This window comes from Panulirus ornatus, chromosome 25 (assembly GCF_036320965.1).
Source record: "Panulirus ornatus isolate Po-2019 chromosome 25, ASM3632096v1, whole genome shotgun sequence".
NCBI lineage: Eukaryota > Metazoa > Arthropoda > Malacostraca > Decapoda > Palinuridae > Panulirus > Panulirus ornatus.
In genome coordinates this window covers 6,337,532-6,365,279 of record NC_092248.1, presented here as the reverse complement: position 1 = coordinate 6,365,279, position 27,748 = coordinate 6,337,532, and the positions used below count along the sequence as shown (strand labels likewise).

Sequence of the window (27,748 nt, the reverse complement as noted above, 5' to 3'; positions counted from 1 at the left end):
AACACATGGAGATATGAATGAGCTTGGAAGACGTTAAATACTTGTTGTGATTGTTCACAAAATCCTAGAGGGTAGCATAAATACACCTTGCAAGTATGAAAGCACACTGAAAGTCACCCAAATCCTTGGGTCCTTAAACCTATTTTGAATGTCTGCTCTTGAATACTGCATCACAATACTTTGTATATTATGAATCCCTTAGTTACATCAAATCTTCAGAATTGCATTTTCTCTTCAGTTTTGAATATTTTCAGTGCAAATTTCATTGTATTATTGACTTTGTTTATTAAGGTGAAGAGAGGATACTACATAATAAAATAATAAAGTTTTCTTCATTAGTATTATGTAAATCCTTAATTTGCAAGATAGACAGATATCATAAGTTAGAATTATTTTATCATCTAAATATCAGATCATTTGTGTTATGTTAATACAACTACATTCTAAAATTTTGAATCTGACAAGTTAAGGGCTGAGCAGGTGCTAAAATATGAATTTAGCAAATTATGGGTACAGAATTGATGTTGCTCAGAGGACGTGATAGCAGATCACACAGATTATAACAACCTGAGGAATTACATTTTGTTATAACAACAGGAGGAATTATATTTTGCTATTATGAATACAAGTTCTAAAGAACATTACAACTCTACTTGTATGTGTTTACGAACATCTAAGAGGCTGAATTCCTTCTTCTGTATTCCCTTTCTAGTACTCCTCATTTTTTATGCATCAAAGATGGTCATAAACGGGTATTTTTTTGGGCTGTGCTATATTGTATCAGCAACTATATCAAATAATTATTTGCTGTACTTGAAATTCATTCTTGTTTCTGATCCCAAAATGTACGGTATAAAGGACTAGCAGGTGTAGGTGATTCATAAAAGTTGGTGTTTTGGGTATCATCTGACCCAACTCTGGTTAAAGGTGAGTAAATGGCAACTTTATCTTCCTATAATGAGGCTGTTGCTTGAGCAGAGGCAAGAAGCAAATCTTGTATTTCAACCATCATAGGAGCTGGTGTGGATTCATTAAAACTCAGTTTAGGATTGGGAGCATCAGGCAAGGGGCTTTGTTAGGGGACTGGAGTTTCATCGGGAATGTACTGCACTTTGATGCCTTCATAAACAGTTATTGTGGTGTCACTTGTTTCACATAATTTGCTTCACTTAGCAATAGAGAGGTGAATTCTATCAAGTGCCAATCACTGAGCCCCAGTATGCTCACAGGTGCCAGACTGTGGAGTTGCCAAGGTTTGGAACACCAAAACATTAGAGTATAAGGATTTCAATGTATGAAATCTCAAGCTGGCTGAAATTGATTAGATGAACAATATATATCGTGGATTTGTATTTTTAGAAATCACGCCAAAGTGCTGCTCATTATGGAAAAAGAAATTGATATCCTGTTTCCATTGCATCATTAGATTTAGAAAATTATGCCATAACTATCCCTCCCATAGTTTTTCAGCTTCAGCATAAGTTTGCATGAACAATGTTGTAATGATGAGTGCTTGCCTATTGACAAAATCACCCCCCCCCCCTTGAAAAGTAATCACTGTAAGAGTTGCACAGCTTTAGTGAAATCTTCTGACATCACTATCATGTATAATCTAAACATTTTTTATATTACTATTAACTGACATTCTCACAAAGTAAAGTATCATTGCAAATATCCCTTACATAACAGCAGCCCATTTACCGGAATTTCACCATAATATAACTTACTGACTAGTGAACTAACATCTCATGGAATTTGCAGATGGGAAAATTTGTTATAATAGAATTTTCAATTACCAATGACTGCAATTCTTTTTTTGCTTTTATCATAACACAAAGTTGACTTTCCAGTTTGATTATAAGCCTACTTTTAACTGTAACTATACTGTCTAAGCACTGCAGTAGCTGTATTATAGTAGTATTAGAATGTTCAAGAAACGAGAAGAAATTTGTAAAAAGCAGCACAAGAGAGAGAGAGAGAGAGAGAGAGAGAGAGAGAGAGAGAGAGAGAGAGAGAGAGAGAGAGAGAGAGAGAGAGAGAGAGTAGTGTGTATGGTAGGTGAGTGTGGTAGAGCAGTGGGCAGTGTGTGTGTGAGGACCTGTACAAGTCTTTCTTTTCTGCTTTGGTAGGAGACTTAAGCCAGTTTACACGCTGAGGGGCTTAGCCCCAAGTTTATTTTCTGTTGAATAAAATGACTGACTTGCACTTGCACTATTTTAGCTATACAGGAGCTTTACTACAATAGTAATACATGATTTTTGTCAAGCAGTATAACAGAAACAGTAGGATTAAGCAGTAATGTATGTGCAGGCAGAAGATTGTAGTGGAGCAGCGAATGGGGTGTGAGAATGTGAATAGTCTTCATTTTCTCTTTTTACAGTAGAATAAGTCCACAGGCTGGATATCTCTGTTGTGAGTTTACTTTCTGGTACAGTTGAATGACTGCTTTGCATTGTACGTGTGCAGTAACTGCTATATGGAAGTAACAAAACATTCATAAAATCAAAAGAAAAAATCAAATCAAATGGTATGGGAATAGGTGTGTACATAAGTGGAAGATGGGTCTCCATTTCGTGTTTTGTTGGCAGTTTAAGTCAGTGCTTTTAAAGGGATGGCCACTTGGTAAAATAACATTAGAAAATAGATTTTCTTTTCTTTTTTTTTCACCAGTGCATTTCATTATCATCACTTTAATTATTATCTTGACTAAGATGCTCTCCAGGCTTCCTTACATCTCATTATCCTTACTCAGGATTTCCTGATTGCAAGTGAACTTAATTTAGTTGTATGTAATTTACAGTTTTACTTTTAAAGTATGACTTTTATTCATAGTAATATCAGTCTCTAGTATTCCATGGTTCACTTTTACACTTATCTCTGTACAAGCTGCCCCCACTTAACAAGTAGACTGGGGAACCAGATCATTTCATGAAAGACCAAAACTCATTATAATGGGATTTTGAATCTCTAACTTATGAATTTCTGTCTATCCAAGAACGAAAAATAATAATCGCTGAGCACGAGACTTGCCGTGTACACAGAGGGAAAAATTTATAGTATTTAAGATAAAATGAAAGCCAGGCTTTTACACCTTTCAATGCCCTGAAAACGACTTAGTATTGAAGTAATGTAATGAAAAAGATGGAAAGACTGTTACAGTGTCTGGAGTGAAGGCCAGATTCATCAAAAGGTGCCAATAAACACTATGGTCATTCTTGTCAGAGTTGAAAATGTTACCTTTAATTTTATTTTTGACTTATTTTTGATTTTATAATTAATCTAAAGTGCTAATAAATGAGAATATATACAACAGAGAATAATAATAAGAATGTTTAGATCAGTAAATAATTCAGTTTACTTCATTTGGAGCTGAATAAAAAGTAATTCAGAGCAGCTGACTTTGGATGTGTTCTTTTTGGAAAAATCCCCCCTTCCCCATGTAAATTAGCAAAAACAAAGGAGGCTTCTCTGTTGCCTACAGCAGAAACAGATGATGTAGAGGGTCAGGCAGATGATACTATTGCCCTTTCCTATCCCTGTTAGTAATTCCATCACACCCCTATGCATTGTTTCATGTATCACAATTATGTTATTCAATCACTATCAAATTTATATCATTTTTGTATAAAGAAAAGGTTTTCTGCATTCTTTAAAATCATTTTTATTATGCCTCGGAGCAGAAAGTTTCTGTAGGAATGTACCATTAATTTAAATGATGAGAGTCTATGGGAAAACAAGTAGTGCTAACTGGCATTTCATTTAATGTCCAACTTTTCAGGATCCTATTTATTCTATTATGTGGAGGGAAAGGTGTACCTATATTCTGCTTATCATTTGATGATCTTTACTGTGGTTAGTTACATGAATGCTTCATGTCATAAAATTTCAGTATCAGTGTCAAGATGATTAAAAAAAATGTAAAGTGTTAGTAACAGCAGATGCAATTAACCTTTAAATCAGTTGCATTAGATGAAAAATTGGAAGTCCAGGTGCTCTGAAGCATATGAAGAACTTAACCAAAATTTTGAAGCATAGTTCTTGCAATATCCACATTGTGAAAAATACATGGTATTAGAGACAAAATGAAGGCCATTGCTTAGGCTTTAATGCCTACAAAAGTGACTCACCATTTAAGAAGTTTATTGGAAAAGATGGAAAAATTGTTAAAGGGTCTAGATTGAAGAAAAATGTTCATTAAAAGGTATCAAGAACATTATGGTCTTTCTTTCCAGTGTTGAGAAAGTTATTGCTATTTTTACTTTGTGCCTTGTTTTTAGTATTATTAATTTTCATCAAAACTTGAAATTTATAATTCAATGTGGTTAATAGAGGTTCTCTACATTCTTGATTGTGTTTTGTTACGTCTTTAAACAGAAATCTTTTCTATAGGAGCACTTCTCCAATTATATAATGAGAGTCTGTTCGTAAAGCACGCTTTGCTCACCAGAATTCCACATGACAGACAACTTTTCTGGAATGCATCTGTTCTGTTTTACTTTTTAAGTTGTTTTTCTCATATTTGTTTGCAGTTTCCCGTCTTAGCCTAGGACCATCAGGATCTGATGATTATGTCATCCAGGGGAATCATCCCATAGCTCCTTCCGTTGTTTCTACTTTTGGAAAGTAATAATATAGGAAGGAAGAATTCCCAACCCTTCACTTCAGCTTCTCTTAGTCACCTTCTTTGATTTGCAGTCTTGGATAGCAGTCTTCCTTCCCAATCCTAGGGATATTATCATTATTATTATTATTTTGAAATCTTATAATTGATATCATTATTATTAGATGTTTTTAATTTTCAGTATTATTGTTATCATTAGTATTATTTAGATGCCAGTGTTTTTTTATGATTAGCATTCTGATTCACTCATGTTTTCATGATATGACTTTTATGAATACCTCTTTTATCTTCTATATATAGAAGCAAACTGGTACAGTTAAGCATTTATTCTTTTTTACTGTTCCAAATGTTGTGCTCTCTTTTAGTGATCTTATTCCACTCTATCTTCCTTCAGGTTCTACAGGGTTGATGAATACTTTTTATTCTTAAGCACTCATGTTTGCCTCATCTTTTGCTCTCAGTATTCCAACTCTTCATGACCACAACCTCTCTTATATATATTCCGTATTATTTTTCTTGCTAATGTCCTTTAAGTCTTATAATACCTCACCCCACTTAAGAGAAAATATTCTCATTTTTCTCTAATTTCTACCTATATTTGATTTGCTTAGCCTTGTCTTGATGTATCTGTCTCTATTTTTATTATCATTATATGTTGCATCCTACTAATACTGCCTTCTTTTCCCTGTATTGATCTATCCTGTGTTAAATTATATGTAACCAAATAACTGTCAGCAAAACTGCTTTTACACTAAATATTCTCACCCCAGTTCTTCTCTTGTTTTCTTACATTTCATTTTCTGTTGCTTCTCAGTCATTCCATCATCTACATTTGTTTAATGAAAACTGTGTACTTCCTCATAGATTTGACAGTCAGTAGGTAAGAATGCACTTTTTGTAAAAGAGAATATAATATTAGTAGACTAAATTTAATTATATAACTGTAAGCAGTAATGATGAAACAAATGAATTACCATCTAAACAGCCTTATATGATAAGTGATCCAACTGATTTTCTTGTAGATGTGAACTTAATCATATGAGCCTTATCATTATCATATGTTGTCATGGCACCCTTTCCACATCTTTCAATGAAAGCTGATAAATGTAGAATCACAGATTATTAGGGTATCTTTTCCCAGGAGTGCCATTTAGATCTAGATTAAAAACATTAACAAGCTTTAGATATTGGGACATATTACATGCTTCTCATGTGCAGAGATTAATCTAAAGTGAGAAGACCTCGACTCTATATCAGGCAACAATTATTATATAGACTTGAGTAACTTTAGAAAGATGTTGAACATTATTGTAAGGTTGATATCTTCAGAGCATGTTATAATCACAATTTAAGAGTGCAATTTTTTTTTATGAAAGTGTCAAAGTGTACTCGGAATACAATTATTATATATTCAGAATACCTGAATTATATTCAGACCACGAGTGTTATCTTCCGAACATAATTGTTATAATCAGAACATAATTGTTATATCCAGATTATGAGTGTTAAAATCAGAATATAACTGTTATATTCAGAATATGAGTGTGATATTCAGAACATAAAAGTGATATATTCAGAACATAAGAATGTTATCCATTTCAGCTATGGAACGTCGTTATATCGTGTGGCGATCACCAGGTAAATGTAATTCTGTACTAATCTTACCCGTGATGATTCCTCTCGCTTAACTCTTGCTTGTTTGCACTCTAAACCAACACAAGCTGATGATTAATCAATCATTACCTCAGTCATTTTCAAGCCCTAGAGTGTTGTGAGCTTATGACACACAGGGAATATCACATCTTTTTAATAATAGCTGCTCAGTGTTTTCAGCTTCTGCTCTGTCTGACATTACTGCACAGATGCTGGCATTTTAATATTATTGTCACAGTGAAGCAGACAACATACTTTCCTATGTCGTTTGCTCATGGCACTGAATGGGCATGATGATCTTTCTGCATACATAACTCTTGCTATGTAAGTTGGCATGGTTGTGCAGTGTGATCAGCAACCACAATCTTGCAATTGAAATAATGTGCAGCTCTCTTCCTTTCACAAGTAACTCTTGCAATTGTTCCTTGCTCAAATTATAATTTACAACATACCATTTTTCTTTTTAGATGACAGAAGTGATATCCAAAGTTGTAGACGAGTAGACTTTCCTAATATGGGAAAATCTACATATGAAATGATCTCTCAGATTATTGTACATTGCTTTCCTATGAATATTCATAAATCCATAGAGAATAAGATACTGTAACATAAATGCTATTCAGTGCATATATATATATATATATATATATATATATATATATATATATATATATATATATACATATATAGGGTTAGGGAGAATGATTTGGTAAACAGAGAAGAGGTAGTGAAAGCTTTGTGGAAGATGAAAGCTGGCAAAGTGGCGGGTTTGGATGGTATTGCAGTGAAATTTATTAAAAAAAGGGAGTGACCGTGTTATTGACTGGTTGGTAAAGATATTTAATGTATGTATGGCTTATGGTGAGGTGCCTGAGGATTGGCAGAATGCATGCATAGTGCCATTGTACGAAGTGCTCAAATTACAGAGGTATTATAAGTTTGTTGAGTATTCCTGGGAAATTATATGGCAGGGTATTGATTGAGAGGGTGAAGGCATGTACAGAGCATCAGATTGGGGAAGAGCAGTGTGGTTTCATTAGTGGAAGAGGATGCGTGGATCAGGTGTTTGCTTAGAAGAATGTATGTGAGAAATACTTGAAAAAAAAAATGGATTTGTATGTAGTATTTATGGGTCTGGAGAGGACATATAATAGAGTTGATAGAGATGCTCTTTGGAAGGTATTAAGAATATATGGTGTGTGAGGCAAGTTGCTAGAAGCAGTGAAAAGTTTTTATCGAGGATGTAAGGCATGTGTACGAGTAGGAAGAGAGGAAAGTGATTGGTTCTCAGTGAATATTGGTTTGCGGCAAGGGTGCGTGATGTCTCTATGGTTGTTTGATTTGTTTATGGATGGGGTTAAGAGGGAGGTGAATGCAAGAGTTTTGGAGAGAGGGGCAAGTATGCAGTCTGTTGTGGATGAGAGGGCTTGGGAAGTGAGTCAGTTGTTGTTTGCTGGTGATACAGTGCTGGCGGCTGATTCCAGTAAGAAACTGCGGAAGCTGGTGACTGAGTTTGTTAGTGTGTGAAAGAGGAAGGCTGAGAGTAAATGTGAATAAGAGCAAGGTCATTAGGTACAGTAGGGTTGAGGGACAAGTCAATTGGGAGGTAAGTTTGAATGGAGAAAAACTGGAGGAAGTGAAGTGTTTTAGATACCTGGGAGTGGATTTGGCAGCGGATGGAACCATGGATGCGGAAGTGAGTCACAGGGTGGGGAAGGGGTGAAAGTTCTGAGAGCGTTAAAAAATGTGTGGAAGGCAAGAACATTATCTTGGAAAGCAAAAATGGGTAAGTTTGAAGGAATAGTGGTTCCAACAATGTTATATGGTTGCGAGGCGTGGGCTATAGATAGAGTTGTGCGGAGGAGGGTGGATGTGTTGGAAATGAGATATTTGAGGAGTGAATTGGATCGATGTGGTATACCGGGGTTGACGTGCTCTCAGTGGATTGAATCACGGCATGTGAAGCGTCTGGGGTAAACCATGGAAAGCTGTGTAGGTATGTATATTTGCGTGTGTGGACGTATGTATATACATGTGTATGGGGGTGGGTTGGGCCATTTCTTTCGTCTGTTTCCTTGCGCTACCTCGCAAACACGGGAGACAGCAACAAAGCAAAAAAAAAAAAAAAAATATGGTTGTTTAATTTGTTTATGGATGGGGTTGTTAGGGAGGTAAATGCAAGAGTCCTGGAAAGAGGGGCAAGTATGAAGTCTGTTGGGGATGAGAGAGCTTGGGAAGTGAGTCAGTTGTTGTTCGCTGATGATACAGCGCTGGTGGCTGATTCATGTGAGAAACTGCAGAAGCTGGTGACTGAGTTTGGTAAAGTGTGTGGAAGAAGAAAGTTAAGAGTAAATGTGAATAAGAGCAAGGTTATTAGGTACAGTAGGGGTGAGGGTCAAGTCAATTGGGAGGTGAGTTTGAATGGAGAAAAACTGGAGGAAGTGAAGTGTTTTAGATATCTGGGAGTGGATCTGTCTGCGGATGGAACCATGGAAGCGGAAGTGGATCATAGGGTGGGGGAGGGGGCGAAAATTTTGGGAGCCTTGAAAAATGTGTGGAAGTCGAGAACATTATCTCGGAAAGCAAAAATGGGTATGTTTGAAGGAATAGTGGTTCCAACAATGTTGTATGGTTGCGAGGCGTGGGCTATGGATAGAGATGTGCGCAGGAGGATGGATGTGCTGGAAATGAGATGTTTGAGGACAATGTGTGGTGTGAGGTGGTTTGATCGAGTGAGTAACGTAAGGGTAAGAGAGATGTGTGGAAATAAAAAGAGCGTGGTTGAGAGAGCAGAAGAGGGTGTTTTGAAATGGTTTGGGCACATGGAGAGAATGAGTGAGGAAAGATTGACCAAGAGGATATATGTGTCGGAGGTGGAGGGAACGAGGAGAAGAGGGAGACCAAATTGGAGGTGGAAAGATGGAGTGAAAAAGATTTTGTGTGATCGGGGCCTGAACATGCAGGAGGGTGAAAGGAGGGCAAGGAATAGAGTGAATTGGAGCGATGTGGTATACAGGGGTTGACGTGCTGTCAGTGGATTGAATCAAGGCATGTGAAGCGTCTGGGGTAAACCATGGAAAGCTGTGTAGGTATGTATATTTGCGTGTGTGGACGTATGTACATGTGTATGGGGGGGGGTTGGGCCATTTCTTTCGTCTGTTTCCTTGCGCTACCTCGCAAACGCGGGAGACAGCGACAAAGTATAAAAAAAAAAAAAAAAAAAAAAAAAAAATATATATATATATATATATATATATATATATATTTACATATATACATGTGTGTGTGTGTGTGTGTGTGTGTGTGTGTGTGTGTGTGTGTGTGTGTGTGTGTGTGTGTGTACATACCCTAGCCTAAGCCAAGCACCTATCTATCAACAAGCCCAAGGGGTTGTGAGCAGCTGGGTTGGCTGCAGATTTCAACCCAGGTGAGCTCTTGCATAACTCATGGCAAGTGATGCTACTCACTACAGCATTAAAGGATAAAGATATTTTTCATACATACTGAAAAAGGCATTTCACAGACATGGAAAGAAATCTTAATTGCGAGGTTAAAGGGCTGATAATCATATAATGATGTTTAGTTACTAGTGTCTCATACTTAAGTTTTATATGCACACTTTATTCACCCTGCAGCACATTTACAGTATTTCCAAATCTAGATGCCACAGTCAGAAGGGAGAGAATAATATTGTACATACATATGACCTTTGAGGATGCAAAGGTTGTGGCTGGCAGGCAATGATGCATCAGTAAGGTAGCACATCGCTGCATCATGTATGTAATGACACTGGGAGGTGTGTTGTGGCCTGCAATGAAAATGAATAATGTCCCCAATGAAATTATTGTTTTTATGGTATGAAAATTACAGGTTAACATTACTCATGTGTAATTACCTTTTGGTTCACATTTGAAAATACTGTACAGATTGTTATACAATAAGTTTTAGGTAAACAAAATACTGCTATTTTTCTATTGGGCATCTGTTTTTACTAGTTTTCTTATGGCTCAGCATAAGTACTCTACTTTCTTTAATGTATCATGTAAAGAAAGGGTTGATAATAGTTTCAAGTACACTTTTTCATGCTAGAATCTGGCAGTGCATTTGGGAAGACAAACTATTTTTCTAAAGTAACAAAATATTGTATATACATCACATATACCTCGCTAATGCAGGAGACAGTTTCAAAGTATAACAGAATAATAGAACAGAATCACATCTAAAAACTAGTTCATGATAATTACAGCATGAAATATCTGAGTAACTTCAGTTTGATACTTCTGAATTTTTTTTTTTTTTTTTTTTTTGCTTTGTCGCTGTCTCCCGCGTTTGCGAGGTAGAGCAAGGAAACAGACAAAAGAAATGGCCCAACCCACCCCATACACATGTATATACATACGTCCACACACGCAAATATACATACCTATACAGCTTTCCATGGTTTACCCCAGACGCTTCACATGCCCTGATTCAATCCACTGACAGCACGTCAACCCCGGTATACCACATCGCTCCAATTCACTCTATTCCTTGCCCTTCTTTCACCCTCCTGCATGTTCAGGCCCCGATCACACAAAATCTTTTTCACTCCATCTTTCCACCTCCAATTTGGTCTCCTTCTTCTCCTCGTTCCCTCCACCTCCGACACATATATCCTCTTGGTCAATCTTTCCTCACTCATTCTCTCCATGTGCCCAAACCATTTCAAAACACCCTCTTCTGCTCTCTCAACCACGCTCTTTTTATTTCCACACATCTCTCTTACCCTTACGTTACTTACTCGATCAAACCACCTCACACCACACATTGTCCTCAAACATCTCATTTCCAGCACATCCATCCTCCTGCACACCACTCTATCCATAGCCCACGCCTCGCAACCATACAACATTGTTGGAACCACTATTCCTTCAAACATACCCATTTTTGCTTTCCGAGATAATGTTCTCGACTTCCACACATTCTTCAAGGCTCCCAGAATTTTCGCCCCCTCCCCCACCCTATGATCCACTTCCGCTTCCATGGTTCCATCCGCTGCCAGATCCACTCCCAGATATCTAAAACACTTCACTTCCTCCAGTTTTTCTCCATTCAAACTCACCTCCCAATTGACTTGCCCCTCAACCCTACTGTACCTAATAACCTTGCTCTTATTCTCATTTACTCTTAACTTTCTTCTTTCACACACTTTACCAAACTCAGTCACCAGCTTCTGCAGTTTCTCACATGAATCAGCCACCAGCGCTGTATCATCAGCGAACAACAACTGACTCACTTCCCAAGCTCTCTCATCCCCAACAGACTTCATACTTCTGAATACATTAAGGAATTCTAGTTATACTTTGTGAACAAAGTTTAAATATACTTTGCAGGCTACTGCACTGTAAGAGCGGTGCAGTGTATGAGGGCACAATGTAACGAGAGCCTTATGTGCTATGGTATATGACAATGTTAATATTCAGTCTTATAATTTCCACAGTTAACAATATATGAGATCTGACTGTGAGTGTGTATTTACTTTATCAAACCCATGTCACTAGAAAATGTTTCAACAGAAAAAGGTTTTAATACCTTGATTTGCTATTCATTTGACTTTAAACAATAAGACTTGATGAATCCATAAAAATTTCTTGAATAAACATTTCATCAGTCTTGAATATGATGGTGACAGTTTAGGCTTGTATTTTTTCCCCTAATATTAACTGGACTCAGCCTTGTGGATACTGACATTCCGTACTGCTGCAGCAGTCAGAAGCCTTCTTTGGTAATTGTTCTAATCACAGTACTGTATTGGAATTAGAGTTTTATTTTGCCACTAATGACCAACATAACTTTTTTGTCTGTGCATTGTCTTAAATTTTGAGGGAATCAGGATGTTATCATATTGTATCTGTTATCTTTATCATTATCTGTTTTGATATAATCTCATTATGCTTTCATTCAATAACTTCTATTTAGAGCATTATTAAAGATGAAAAAAAAATCTTTGTTGCAGCCCCTAGAATGCACCTCACACGAGACACAATAATTAGAAGTGATAATGGTGCCAAGTTTCTACAGTAAGTGAGCAACCTCATCATATTTCTCATCAAGCACTGATTCTTTCTTCTAACTTTCTGTGAATCACATTACCAACGCATGTTCAAATAATGGATGAGTCTTCTTAAGACTCTTTTATGAAAGAGACCTGCTGTCTATCGCTCACCACTAAGTTTAAATCATCAAAAATTTTTAATATTACAAATCACTGTGCATGAAGGTTATGCTGAACTTTATGAATGCACCATAAAATACTACAACATAAAAATGAATGTGAAACACGAGTATAATGCACAGGTGAGATATTACTTTGACCAATCTGCAAATTTTGTTATATTCTCTAGGTGTATCAGGAATAATGTTTCCCACTTCTTAGCAGGGTAGTCAATGCAGAGTCCCCTCATCTTCACCCTTGCATTTTTGGAAATTTCAAGCAATAAAATCTTGGTATGAATAATCTGTAAGATGTTAAAGATTCGAGGACTTTCTGTGGCTCACCTTACTGTAATTATGGGAAATATCATGTCAATGTACTCAAATAAAAGTATGGACAAACATTTTTGTCTGTGCTGTGATACTATTGTTGTACTATAATATACTTGTCTTACTTTTTACTGCTGTTGTTTTATGTTATTCTGGATGTTATGCCACATCCAAGCATGAAATTCTACCCCCATTGGTATCAAGACAAAATCACCCATTCATTTCAGAATCTTCCAGTACTGTATGCTTATGGCACAGTAATTCTTCCAGTGATGTAAGCATATGGCATGATGGATATTCTAATAATAAGGTTATGGTAAACAAGTCTTCCACTGATGTGATCTTACAGTAGAAGATGTATAGTCCAGTGATGTAAGCCTAATGCATGCGAGTCCTTCAGTGATGTGAGTCTGTGCACATATATCTTCTAGTGATATGAACTTCATTGCATTGTCTTGCAATAATAAAAGTCTATGTCACAATTATTGTTTCATAGATGTTTGCCTCTTATAGCAGGTCTATAAGTAGTGTAAGCTAATCATATAATTAGTGTTCCTGTGGTGTGGGTTCAAAATATATTAAGAATATATCTTCCAGTGATGCAAAATCAAAACTTATTAACAGCAAGTCTTTAGTGATGTAAGCTCATGACATATCAACAGTAAGTAAGTCTTCTAGTGAAGCAAACTCAAAACATATTAACAGTAAGTCACCAGTAAAATAAGCTCATGACATATAAACAATAAGTTATCCAGTGATGTAAAATTTGATAATGACATATTAACAGTAAGTCTTCCAGTTGGCTAATTCATGACATTAAAAGTAAGTCTTTTTGGTATATGCTCATGACATATTAACTGTAATTCTTCAAGCTCATAATACATTAACCATTTCAACATGATAACATATTTATTCATTTATTTCTATTTTTCTTGTTTTACTTTGTTTTCACCAAATGTAGGTATGTTATAGACATCATAATGCCACTATATGCTGAGTTCATGATTTGTATTATAATCCTTAGCTAATAATGACATACAATGTTTTTGACAAGTGTTTAGCATCCCTTTGAACCCAGCACTTTAATATTTTACTCCCTTTACGGTTCATTATTGAGTTTGTGTTAAGTATCAAAGCAACAAAGCAAAAAAAAAGAAAAAAAAAATATATATATATTATTATTATTATTATTATTTTTTTTATTTTGCTTTGTCACTGTCTCCCGCGTTTGCAAGGTAGCGTAAGGAAACAGACGAAAGAAATGGCCCAACCCACCCCCATACACATGTATATACATACACGTCCACACACGCAAATATACATACCTATACATCTCAATGTACACATATATATACACACACAGACATATACATATATACACATGTACATAATTCATACTGTCTGCCTTTATTTATTCCCATCGCCACCTCACCACACATGGAATAGCATCCCCCTCCCCCCCATGTGTGCGGGGTAGCGCTAGGAAAAGACAACAAAGGCCCCATTCATTCACACTCAGTCTCTAGCTGTCATGTAATAATGCCCGAAACCACAGCTCCCTTTCCACATCCAGGCCCCACACTTCTTTCCATGGTTTACCCCAGATGCTTCACATGCCCTGATTCAATCCACTGACAGCACTTTGAGTGTAAGAAACAGGAAATCTCTCTCTTACATTTGAAATTTATGCCTTCCTGCAAGTGTCTTCCATAAATGCTATATTTTCATTTTTTCTCTTCTTCCCATTGCTGTCAGATATTGTTTTTGAGGAACATTAATGCTAGATATGAAAACTTTATGATTTGCCCTGACAGGAAACTATTAAAAAGAAGGACCAATTACCACATTCATATTTTGCTAGAAAACTGACACTTTTTTGGGAATGCAGCTGGAAATTTACATCATGGACAAAGGGTTAATAGTAAGTGTACCAGTCTTGTGACCTCATGGCACATCATAATTAAGTCTTCCAGTGATATAAGCTCATGCCATATCAACAGCAAGTCTCTCAGTGATATAAGCACATAACAAATGAACAGTAAGTCTTCTAGTGATGTTAGTTTTGAATATTAACAGTAAGTCTTCCAGTGATGTAAGTTCATGACATTAACTGTAAGTCTTCCAGTGATGTAATCTCACGACATATCAACAGTAAGTCTTCCAGTGATGTAAGCTCATGACACATTAACACTAAGTCTTCCAGTGATGTAAGCTCATGACACATTAACACTAAGTCTTCCAGTGATGTAAGCTCATGATATATCAACAGTACGTCTTCCAGTGTTATTAAACTCATGATATATTAACAGTAAGTCTTCCCATGATGTAAGCTCATGACATATTAACAGTAAGTCTTCCAGTGATGTAAGCTCATAACACATCAATAATAAGTCTTCCAGTGATGTAAGCTCACGATACATAAAGTACCCCAGTGATATAAACTGACAATATTGTAATTTGTCTGTTTATGTAAGCATTCAGTTATGTGAGACCATGACATAGCAGTATAAGCTTAGAACACAGCAAGATAAGCTAACCACATATTAATTTGTCTTCAAGTGGTGTTTGCTTATGACAGTGTTTCAGTAATGAGAACCAATAATATTAAAAGTCTTCAAGTGATGCCGACTTACAATAGAATAAATAATTCTAGTAGTGGTATGACACTAAGTATTCTGTTCTTGTTAGCTTATGGCATACATAGTGAGTTTCCTAATGGTGTAAGGTTACAGTACAATATATTTCCACTTTTGTAAGCTTAGAATTATGTTAATTTTCAGTAATATGAGCTTTTTTTTTTTTTTTTTTTTTTTTTTTATACTTTGTCGCTGTCTCCCGCGTTTGCGAGGTAGCGCAAGGAAACAGACGAAAGAAATGGCCCAACCCCCCCCCATACACATGTACATACACACGTCCACACACGCAAATATACATACCTACACAGCTTTCCATGGTTTACCCCAGACGCTTCACATGCCTTGATTCAATCCACTGACAGCACGTCAACCCCTGTATACCACATCGCTCCAATTCACTCTATTCCTTGCCCTCCTTTCACCCTCCTGCATGTTCAGGCCCCGATCACACAAAATCTTTTTCACTCCATCTTTCCACCTCCAATTTGGTCTCCCTCTTCTCCTCGTTCCCTCCACCTCCGACACATATATCCTCTTGGTCAATCTTTCCTCACTCATTCTCTCCATGTGCCCAAACCATTTCAAAACACCCTCTTCTGCTCTCTCAACCACGCTCTTTTTATTTCCACACATCTCTCTTACCCTTACGTTACTTACTCGATCAAACCACCTCACACCACACATTTTCCTCAAACATCTCATTTCCAGCACATCCATCCTCCTGCGCCCATCTCTATCCATAGCCCACGCCTCGCAACCATACAACATTGTTGGAACCACTATTCCTTCAAACATACCCATTTTTGCTTTCCGAGATAATGTTCTCGACTTCCACACATTTTTCAAGGCTCCCAAAATTTTCGCCCCCTCCCCCACCCTATGATCCACTTCCAGTGATGTGATCTTAGGACTCAATAAGTATACCTGTGATGTGAGTCTTATCACTCTGAATGTTCTAAGTATATGAGCTTGCAACACAATAAGAGTTCCAGTGATATGAGCTCCTAACACAGTAAATCCTCTACTAATGTGAGCTTACAACACAGTAAGTCTAGCTCATAACACAGTAAATCTTCTAGTAATGTGAGCTTACAGCACAGTAAGTCTTCTAGTGATATGAGTTTATCTCCTGCAAGTTATAATGTTTTTCAAGAGTAATTTTACTCTCTATGTGTGTTATATTCAAACATCAAAATGAGAAATTTATCTTTATAAGTAGAACATCTTGTAAAGAAAAACAGTGCCCTGTCCTTTTTTGAACCTAAGCCCACTGGAAAGCTTTTAAGATATGCTTAATTTCATCAGGAACCACCTCAAACATAAGTCCAAAATTAGTCTCATTTCCATCTGTTTCTTTTAATGGCAAAACTGGCGATGTGTCATTCAACTGAGGGCAATCATTCATGAAAAAGTCATTTACGAACCCTTACCTACAACTAAAATCTAAATGCTAAGTGGGACTTTATGTGGATGAAAATGGCACCATAACAGACTTGCAATTCTGAAATCAGAACCCTACTGGAAAGTGAACAAGTTTAAGCTTAAGCATCTATGTAAAGAGTCAGTATAGCCCAATGTTGTATCCCAAATGGAAACCTACAGATTTGTATCTACACCCTAATGGGGGAAAAAGTAAGTTTCAAATAAGTGATTAGAAGCTGAAATTCTTTTCCACTGCACTTTTGAAAACTAGATCTTTCTCAAATATCTGGCATCAGTGATTTTATGCTTATTTCAAAAAGACTGCAGTTCAGATACCAAATCAGAAATGCTCTATAAGCAAATGTAAACTTGTAAATAAAATTCTTTCATTACAAATTCCAAAAATTATTTCCAGACAAAGGGAAATGCATTTGCCAGCCACAATATTTAACCTAGCTTGCGCACTTCACTGGTCTCTTGCATGAAATAATGCATATCAATGTCTAAGTGCATTCAGAGGGGGAAGGATTATATGAATTCATGTGAATTAATGGATATTACTGATTCATGAAAATATTTGTAAATTCTATGTGAATTACATATATGAATAAATTTTACCCCTCAGTGTGAGTTCTTGGGGTCATTAAAATTTAGGCCTAAAATCAGTTTTTGAAGATAATACTTTGAAGGGAGTCTAAAGACTGCAGCCCGATCATTCAATCCTGTTTCTTAAAGAAAATGCTAACATGCCATTAGTACTTATGAATGACTTCCCTGAGGTCTGTTAGTGGCACAGTGCATGCAGTAGTTAATGTTCTTCTTGTAGATTAGCTATAAACAGGTTGCAAACTTTTGCTCCTTGTAGAAATTATTTTTAGTGCTTTTGTTATACAGTACATTATCAGAAGGAACATGAAGGAAACAGACTATATTCAGAATATCTTGAACAGATACAGTATGGATGGACCTGCTGTCAGTTCATTCAAGTGGGAATGTAATTATTAAAACATAATGCTTTGACACTAAAACTTTAATCAGGTCACAGGAAACCAAAGAAGACTTCTGTTTATACCTATGCTTATACACCAAAACTGTTTCCTTTCTAAGACAGTGGTGAAGGATTTTGAAATATGAAATCACCAATAAATACTTTATGTGTTTCAAGTACAATAACTTGAATAAAGATAAGGATAACAGTTGTTTTGCAGGTAGTACTATCATGAACGTAGAATTCATTTATCATGTGCTGCATGTCTTTTGGAAAAGTGATATTTATTTTCAGGTTAGCCTCTTGTGTGCCAATCATGACTTGAGTATACTGGAATCAGTACAGTGGTGTTAGTAGCAAACATTCTGCCTTGACATCATCAGTATACACTAAAGGGAATGTTAGATTTATGGAACAGCAGGTGAAAATTTTAAAATGAAAATGACTGCATGTATGATGTACAGTTACCAACATGGACTTCCTTTCACACCTATTTGCCATTTCCCATATTTATGATGTAGTGTCAGGATGAGAGAAAGCAACCATCATTGCCCATATTCCTCTGTACTTAGTCAAAGTGAGATTCACTGTTGAGCCTTGGAGATGAAAGGAAGTCAGAATGTCTTCGTATTTTTTATTGTAACAGACTGTGTTGAGGATGGGTTCCAGAGGTATAAATGAGACGTACTTGTTGTGGTTATACAGTATTAGTAACCAATGAAAGACTTTGATATGCATCCCATTGTACAGTACAAAATCAATTCCAAACACAAAAATAATATAAAAGATTTTTTGGTGAAATTAGGATGTTTGTCTTAAAATTCTTAGTAATGATTGTTGAGAAGAATAATTAAAATCAAGACAATGCTGAACTTGTGAAAAGTATATTTTAAGCCAGTTTTCTGACATGCCCTTATCATGTAATTCTGTCAAAGCTGTCAGACTATTCTTAGTCAAGTATAAGGAGATCACAGTTTACTATATCAGTCACATTTAAAGCAAGAAAAAACATGAATATAATATGTTAAGAGGTTAGTCTTAGAAAAAAAAAATGCTTAAAACAATACTAAAATCACCCCTGAAGCACAAGCTGTAAAGACATGAACCCTTCACTCAGGTGACTTGTAGCCAATCTTGGGGGAAAGCGAGTTGAGATATGGGTTGAGGGAGTGACAAGTCTAAAAGAATATAAAAGGCCCATAGCTTATAAATAATATAAAAATATGGTAGAAAATAATCAAGGCTCTGCCGGTGTACGTAGACCTAACTCTTAAAGATGACAGGAAGAGAAGAAGACAAAAGGAGGAGGAGAACTCCACAGCTTAACTGTTTGATGGAAAAAATATGTTTCATAATGATCATTCCTCAAGTGGCTGGTCTCCTCACAGAAACTGTGGGAAACAGCACCCAGATCTGTGCATTTGTTCAAACCTTGGCAGCAGGGACAAGATCAGAGGCCAAAATAATATCTGTAAAATAGAGAGAGACCAATTACATTGTAGCATACAGAAAGGGATGGTTGAAGAGTGGTGATGCCAGAAGAATTAATGAGATGGAAGACTTTTGAATCCACTGTTACTAACAGAAAGTTGAAGGAAGAGCCACTCCAGATATGCCAGCAGTACTTAATACAAGTGTATATAAAACCCAAAAAGATATGAAATAACTTCTTACAAAAAAAACATTCATGGCACCTATACAATACCCTTAGCTTTTGGAAAGGAGAATTTGTAATCTTAATTATGCGAGGTTTCCAAAATAGAGTGGTTGTTTTTTGAAACTGAAGAGAGGGAAACAAGTGACTTGTAAATGGAGATGTAATGAAAAACTACAATTTAGAATTATCTATAATTATTATTTCATTTTACTTGATTGCCATTTCCTGCATCAGCGAGGTAGCACAGGGAAACAGATGAGGAAAGACCCATCCTCTCTCATACACATATATACACAGATACACACATACACGCAAATATAGATACATAAACATAAATATATACACATTTACATATCCATACTCGCTCACGTTTATTCACTTCCAGTGCCACTCCGCCCCACAAGAAACAGCATCACCATCCCCTGCAACAGTGAGATAGCGCCAGGAAACATATGAGGAAAGGCCACATCCACTCAGTCCATTCTATAGCAGTCATATCTAATGCATCAAAACCACAGCTTCCTATCCACCACATCCAAGCCCTACAGACCTTTCCATAGTTAACCTTAGACATTTCACATGCCCTGGTTCATTCTACTGACAGCATGTCGACCCCATGATACCATATCCTTCCAATTCTTTCCATTCTGTTGCATGACTTACATCCTCCTACATGTTCAGGCCTCAATCGCTCAAAAATCTTTTTCATTCCATCCTTCCACCTTCAATTTGGTCTCCTGCTTCTCCTTGTTCCCTCCACTTCTGACACATATTTACAAAATTTATGCTCATTTTAATTCTTAGGTATGTAAATTATGAATGTTTCTTTTATGATTGTAATAATCCTTTGAATTTCACAAAAAAATATGAAGAAATAATATATCCATTAGATTTTTGTGGAATTCAGTTTGGAAACCCCTGCTCTAACAGATGACCTTATCCACATCAAGGAAAGACCTTAACTGAAATATAAAGAGATTAATGAAAGGCAAAAAGAAAAGACAAGGAACAGAATTTCCATACTTTGGAGGAAGTGAAAAAACTTTAAAATGTGCAGTTGATAGTGACTAGGAAAGACATGAGATGGTGGAGAGTTCCAAAGCTTTGAGGTGTAGGGAAAGAAAAAAATGATCAAAATGGCCCACCCTTGAGTTGTCAATGGCAACACAATAATCATGTGATACAGCAGCTTGCCAAGTATTGTGTGGTCTTGCTAGAGATGAGAGAACACAAGCAGCCAGCTCTCAGGAGCAAAAACCAAAGTAATAACAATAGAAAAGGGAAGTGAACCAACATTGTGGTGTAGGACAAGTAGGTCAAGGTTTGAAGTAAGCCTGGGAGAGTTGGAATGCTCTCAACTCAATTCTGTCGAGTAAGGATGCAGATTAGGAATCATCCTAGAGGTGAAAGTAGTGCTCTATGCAGGGACAGATCAGTCGTTCGTATAAATGGAGCAACTGTTCGGAAGAAAAGAAATGTAGAAAGTTAAACAACTCTACTGTAATATGTCTACTGTGTACATATTTGCACTGGATTACAACAGCTGGCTCTTAATGAGCTGACATATCTACTACACTTAATGTATGCTTACAGAAATGTAAACTTTTGCACTGGGTTTAAAAGAACTGGCTGTTAAAAGTGTAAAAATTTGTGCTGAGTTTCATGACATGGGATTCAGCAACATGGACTCCTAGATTCATATATACTTGTCCCAAATGAATAATCTAAGCTATTAGGTCAATGATATTTTGATGACCATTTCATCATCATAAATTACATTACATATTCCTGTCACTGTTGTAAGGATTAAACACTGGGAAAACTATGGATATGGGCCGTGAAAATATCTATATCAAGAATTTCTGGAATGAGATATAAAACATATATGAATACATTTTCCTTTTATTAAATGTATTGTGAAATTCCTCATGACAAGATTACATTTGGAATCATCTACATGAAAACATGCTTTTTCAGAATTAGGAATATACTCTGTACTTTCATAATGATTAATTAAATCCTTGAATTTTCCGTGAAATGCTGTGTAATGTATTTTTTATCCAATTAGAAAGGGAAAGCAAATGAAATACTAACATAAGTATTTTCACTTTTTTCTCTAATAGAATCTATATTATAATTCTAACAGCTGTTTTACTTTTTCAGCAGTCACAGGGAACCAACTGAAACCTCCTTCCAAGAAGCTGAGTTTGTGGAGAGGCCTTCAACATGAAGACTAGACCAGGAAAGATGAGTTGGTGTTGGGAGATGGTTAGGATACTATGAGGAAGTACAGAAAGATAATGAGCATGAGACTCAGAAATGTATCAAGATGGTGAGTAAGGTGTCCTGAAAAAGTAAAAGATAGTGAATCAGACTCATAGGTATAGGAAGACAGTGGGAATGTTTCATGAAGTAATGAAACATAGGAAGAACAAATCTCAGATGTATAGGAGATAGTGTGGAAGGTGTATGATGTAATGGAAGATAGTGAAAATGAGTTCACATGCTAAAAGATGGTGAGGAAGTTATCAGAAAGTGTAGAAATGTAGGGATAGGGGTCTCATGTAATGCAGGATGTTGGATAAAGCTACCAGAAAATACTGAAATATGTACCAGATGATATCGAAAACAGGTCAAAAGTAGTAGAAGACCATGAGGGAGCTATGAGGAAACACAAGATGATGAGAATAATATGTACAAACATGAGAGAATGATGAGATATATGGAAGAAATGAAAGACATGATCACACCTTAAAGTGATAAAAGATGGTGTTAATATTTTGAGGATACAAAAGATAAGGTATAGAAATGCTCAAGTATATCAAAGTTTAGACTTAAAGGTCCTGTAAAACTAAGAATGAGATGTAGAAGGGCTGGGAGAAGCTAATTATGGCATAAGAGATGTAATGAAGATCAAGAAGTGAGATTTAAGTGACCTTACCTTTGGAAAAAACAACAAAGAAACTGCTGAATCTATGTTGAGAATACTCAAATGAATGAAGCAAGAAGAATGATGACATTATTCATAGCACTTTTTCTCTCTCAACTCAAATCATCCTCTTTCACAAAATAGTCAGGTTGGGCTGAAGAAACTTTAAGCTAGAAAAGTCCCAAAAAACTCTTTATTGCCTGCATTGGTTCATCAAAATATCTAAAGTACTAAGATTGGCATATAACTTTAAATCCTCTTGCATTAATATGCAGACATGACAATTACAAAATAATACTGTATACAGAGAATACCAAAGGGTCTTGTCCAAAACTTAAATACAGTGATATCTCTCTGGTTGAACAACAGTCTGAATAAAACATTTAAGATAATTCAGTTGAAGAGCAAAGATATCATGGGTTCACATCAAATATATGGACTATCATGGGAAAATCCCAGAACTATGTATAAGTATCAATAATAAAATGATCATCTTTCCCCCAGGTGCATCAGACCAGTTGAGGTGCACAACATATAATAAAAGGCAGCATCAAGGTGCTTGATACATCAGGTTCTCAATAGGGAAACTCAACAAGAATCAAAGATAAAAGACAGCTCCCATGATAAGTATAGGGCATATGAAAAATTAGATAAAAACTGCAGTGCTTGTAGAATTTAGATTTAGTCTTGGAGTACTGGAAGAGATGAAGGTTGTTTTGAAAGCACCACAAGGGACTGAAGTTAAGACGTGGAAGTTTCCAAACATACTTCTTTTATGATACTGGATTCCAAAGAATGGAGAAATTAAAACCTGGAAGCATCAAAAAAATACCAAGGTTCAGACCTGAAAATATTGGAAGGCTTAAAGGTTCAGACATGAAAGCGGTGTAAGAGATGAGACAAAAGTCTTGAGATGCAACAAGATTGTGTGTAAGACCTGGAAATGCTTAAAGATATCATCTGGTTGTGGTCGTTTCTTGTGTAGTAATGAGTAGTGTCATAGTAAGTAGTTCAACTGCATCAGTCACATGACCAGAATTAGTAGTACTGTTAATCACCCAGAAATAAATGACCCTAGAGTAAAACCAGTTTTTGTAAAAGGTAAAAGAACTATGTGATGACAATATATTCTTGCTATTCAACATTTCTAAGTCTCATTATACCTGCTGTGCTTTACTGTAAAATTAAACGATATTCTACTTTCTACCTCCTTACTACTCTCTCCCTACTGTCTCAGGCCATCATATCAGTGAGACAATAATAAACATTGTGTTTTGCAGCACCAAACAGCTACTTGGAAGTAGTGTTTCGAGTTTTGTTAGTATTTGGTAGAATTCCAGAAATAGTATGACAGTTTGATACAATGTCATATGTAATATTTATGAAGTCAGTAGGATAATTTGTTGTGGATTCATGCTAAGGTATAGCAGTATCAATAGTATAAATTAAGCTGAAAAGATCATACACACTCATATGCAAAGAAAATTAATGTAGAGCAAATAGTTAATTAATTTCAGTATGTCTGTCAAAGGAGGTTTAAAGAATATGACTGTGATATACCATTCACATTAAAAGATTGTTCATTTTTACCACATGCAGTTCATGTCTGACTCCAGTTTGTTAATTTACCTTGAACATTTACAGTTGCATATTGCTTGTCTTCAGTTACTTAATAAACATCTGCAGTTATATTGTAATGTATGAGTGTGTATGAAGTTTTCAACAGACAACCCCATCATCTCAGAGTAAACCTGTACTTGCTTGTAAGTTCTCGCCTTAAGAACTCTACGTAGTGCGTCCTCTGAGGGGCTGTAGACGTGTAGTCAAGACACTAGTAAGTACTAGCATTTCAGTGTTATATATTTCTATCAGTCATCACATCATTATTAGTCAATAGTTGTAGATGTCATAAAGAATTTTTTGCTCATAATTTTGTGAATCTCCCAATGTGATGTTGAGGGTGGAAGGAAACTGGCTTGATAATAATCAACTAGAAATGCATGCTAAGTAAAGGGATACTGCAGTGGGAAAACAATAAACATGTACAGTCAGTGAATTTTGTCCTCTCAAAGATCCAACCAGCATTGGCCTCATCTACAAAGTTACCCGATACAAATTAAAAAAGGGAGAAGTTGACCTCCATGTCTTTTTGTTATTTAACTTCTTATACATGTTCTAGGATATTTTAGAAGCTTTGTGGATAGAAAAAACAGAAAAGCAAAATATTATCATTTTAACACTATCCTTTTTGTTTTCTAATGTCAGTCTCAATAAATTTGAAAAATTTTGCTTTGCTAGGTTAATCTTTCACTACATCATAATGCTGAAAAGTTAGGCACAATTTCAATGAAGTAATTATCATGTACACTCTGACTTTTAAAAACATATATTAGAAAAGAAAAAATTATATAAGCTCCCATTAATGAGGTAATAAGGTCTAAATATCTGTCAAATAAGACATAAAAAACATACCAAAATCTTTATCTCATAATCTTTAAGAAATATCTTTAGGAGCACATGAAGCAAATCCCATCCCCACACATTTTTAAGTGAGGTAACTTTTCTAAATAAAGAACGAATTTAATATTTTTTCTGTAGCCCATAGGGATATCCATATTAAATTTCCTAGATATATTGCACATACATATCAAGAGGTTTCAACAAACATAGATAATTACACAAATTCTTTCACACACACATACACACACACAAAAGCAAATGCACAAAAACTGAGATTACATATGTCCATTACACTGATATATTCACATGTGATAACTGACTGGCATTTTTGATACTGGAAAAGAGATTAATTGGTTAAAGCCAGTTTTCTTCCACGTTTGATTTATCTGTGTGCCAGGTATGCATAAAATTATTATATTTTCATGTAAAGTGTGATCTTGCCCCCCTTCCCTGGTGCTATATTGCGCAAACAAGCTAATGAGAACATTATGATACTTGATACAATACAAAAAGACACTGGAAATAATAGAAACAAAATGTCTAGTCTGATGTATGAAGATGTACCTCATAATGGTATGACTATTTGCCACTCTTGTTTACTTATGTGATTCAACTTAGGATTATTAATCTAGGGATGCAAATTGAAAGACAAACATTTAAAGAGATTTGTATGAATTTAGATTTATATTGCCTTTCAAGTAGTATAAGGCTTCTGTACCTTGTCGTGAGGTTGAATTTTAGTTCCATGTAAGTTGTATAAGGCTTTGATGTACCTCATAGTAGGGAATAGGGAATGATTTTATGATTTTATTATTGCTGTGTTAGCTGTTGTAATACATTCAATAAGTCAGAGTACTGCTAAGTAACAAGAATATTTTAGGAACACTAACAAGTCAATGGCATCAGTTATAAAGGCCATCAGTGATTAAACAGGTCTTAAAAAAAGGTCAGAAACTGTCACATAATGTCACAGACAGTGTAGTAATAGATGTCTTAACATGTGCACTCTGAGTGTCAGTTACTAATATAGATACTTGTTACTTACTCTGATGTTTTCATGAATTACAAGGCAGGAATTAGTCAAACTTTGCTGATATGATGCTTACTGAAACTTACTAAAAGACATATTTCAGGATATTTCTTTAAGAAAAAAAAGAAAGACAGGAACAAAATAAACTAGATATATCTGCTTCTCACTTTATTGGTTGAATTACCACATATGGCTATGGATTTCTTGTTAATGCTAACTTTTTATATGCAGTGTATAAAGTTTGTGAAGGTACTGGGTGTAGGTATCAATAAAGTGCCACTAAAGACATGGGTATTATTGATAATCTTGCTGTTCCCGTCATATTGGCGTTGTGAACGTGGCATTCTGTTCTTTGTGGAAATAGAATTTCCATTAGCAGCATCTTGTGTGTGGCTTTACTTTGTCCAAATTGCCTTAGATTAAAACTCTTTTTGCAGCAATTAGATCTACAGAAGTGTCTTCTTATGCACAAATGTGCTTTGAAATTTTCAAAGCTACATGTCTCTTTTGAAGAATTCCGGACATGGAATTATTCTTTTTACATTTTTTTGTTAGTTAAATCCTAAACAGCTTGCAATGAATTATTGAGATTCATCTATGTATTGATGAACTATGTGTTCCCATTAATAAATTCAAATCATTGAAATATATAGTGTTACAAATGATGATTTTTGTAACCACTTTCTCTGATCATACTTTTATAATGCAATTGTTTTAATCCATTACGTATGAAGTCAACACTATTTGACTTTATAGACTGCGATAATAAGCTTCATGTGTGGTAACTAATTCCTACCTTCTCTAACTGAACATTGCCTTTCTATATATATAAAATTGCTTTACTGAAAAGAATAAGAAAAAAGACATGTCACAAACTGTCTAGGAGCTAAACCTCCACATTCATAGTGTTTTTAGTCTGTTATTTCATATAAATTTTGTAAACGTGTGCAAAAAAATAAACAGTGGAAACCTAACTGTATCATTATGATTCCTATTTATTATTTCATCCCTGCATTGTAATGACTGACATTGCTGGTCTTAAAATGTCATTATTACATATATTATCGACAGTCTTCCAGTTTCAACTTTTGCTGATATCAAAATATCTGTATATACACTGCTTTCCAATTTAGTATTATGCAAGACACTGCATGGGCAAAATCATCTAATAACAGTTAGTATGTATCAGTGAAATATAAATCAACTGATACCTCCTATCTTGAAAGTGGAGTGACCATGGATGGGAAGGAAACAATTGCTTGCGGATGAAAAAAATATGTACCTACTCCCACTGATACAGCCTTCACAAAGATGAATCACCCAGTGGTTAGCCTTTCCGACTACTACGCAAAGGGGCCTGGGTTCGAGCTGTTGAGGGTACGATGTGTTACATGAAAGTGTGCGAACATATGCATTATATTACTGGGAAATTATATGGGAGGGTATTGATTGAGAGGGTGAAGGCATGTACAGAGCATCAGATTGGGGAAGAGCAGTGTGGTTTTAGAAGTGGTAGAGGATGTGTGGATCAGGTGTTTGCTTTTGAAGAATGTATGTGAGAAATAATTAGAAAAGAAAATGGATTTGTATATAGCATTTATGGATCTGGAGATGGCATATGATAGAGTTGATAGAGATGCTCTGTGGAAGGTATTAAGAATATATGGTGTGGGGGGCAAGTTGTTAGAAGCAGTGAAAAGTTTTTATCGAGGATGTAAGGCTTGTGTACGTGTAGAAAGAGAGGAAAGTGATTGGAAAGTGAATGTAGGTTTGCGGCAGGGGTGTGTGATGTCTCCATGGTTGTTTAATTTGTTTATGGATGGGGTTGTT

General features: G+C 35.8%; 2 protein-coding genes across 8 annotated transcripts in view; one reads left to right on the top strand and one right to left on the bottom strand.

Annotated features, from left to right (window-relative positions):
• The window catches only part of LOC139757214 (protein tipE-like), a 53,873-nt gene extending 26,981 nt beyond the window's left edge, over positions 1-26,892 (top strand). For 3 of the 7 annotated variants that reach the window (XM_071677385.1, XM_071677380.1, XM_071677381.1), the window contains 2 exons: positions 6,224-6,259; positions 21,663-26,892. In XM_071677385.1, coding sequence (XP_071533486.1) covers positions 6,224-6,259; positions 21,663-21,729 — 103 coding nt within the window. In that variant the 3' untranslated portion in view covers positions 21,730-26,892. Of the gene's footprint in view, positions 1-6,223; positions 6,260-12,269; positions 12,334-21,662 lie in introns of all 7 variants that reach the window. The other 4 variants (XR_011714541.1, XR_011714542.1, XM_071677383.1 and 1 more) reach the window with 4 other exon arrangements.
• Positions 1-27,748, bottom strand: part of LOC139757211 (glycerophosphocholine cholinephosphodiesterase ENPP6-like) — a 137,854-nt gene that overhangs the window by 62,284 nt on the left and 47,822 nt on the right. The window lies entirely within an intron of this gene.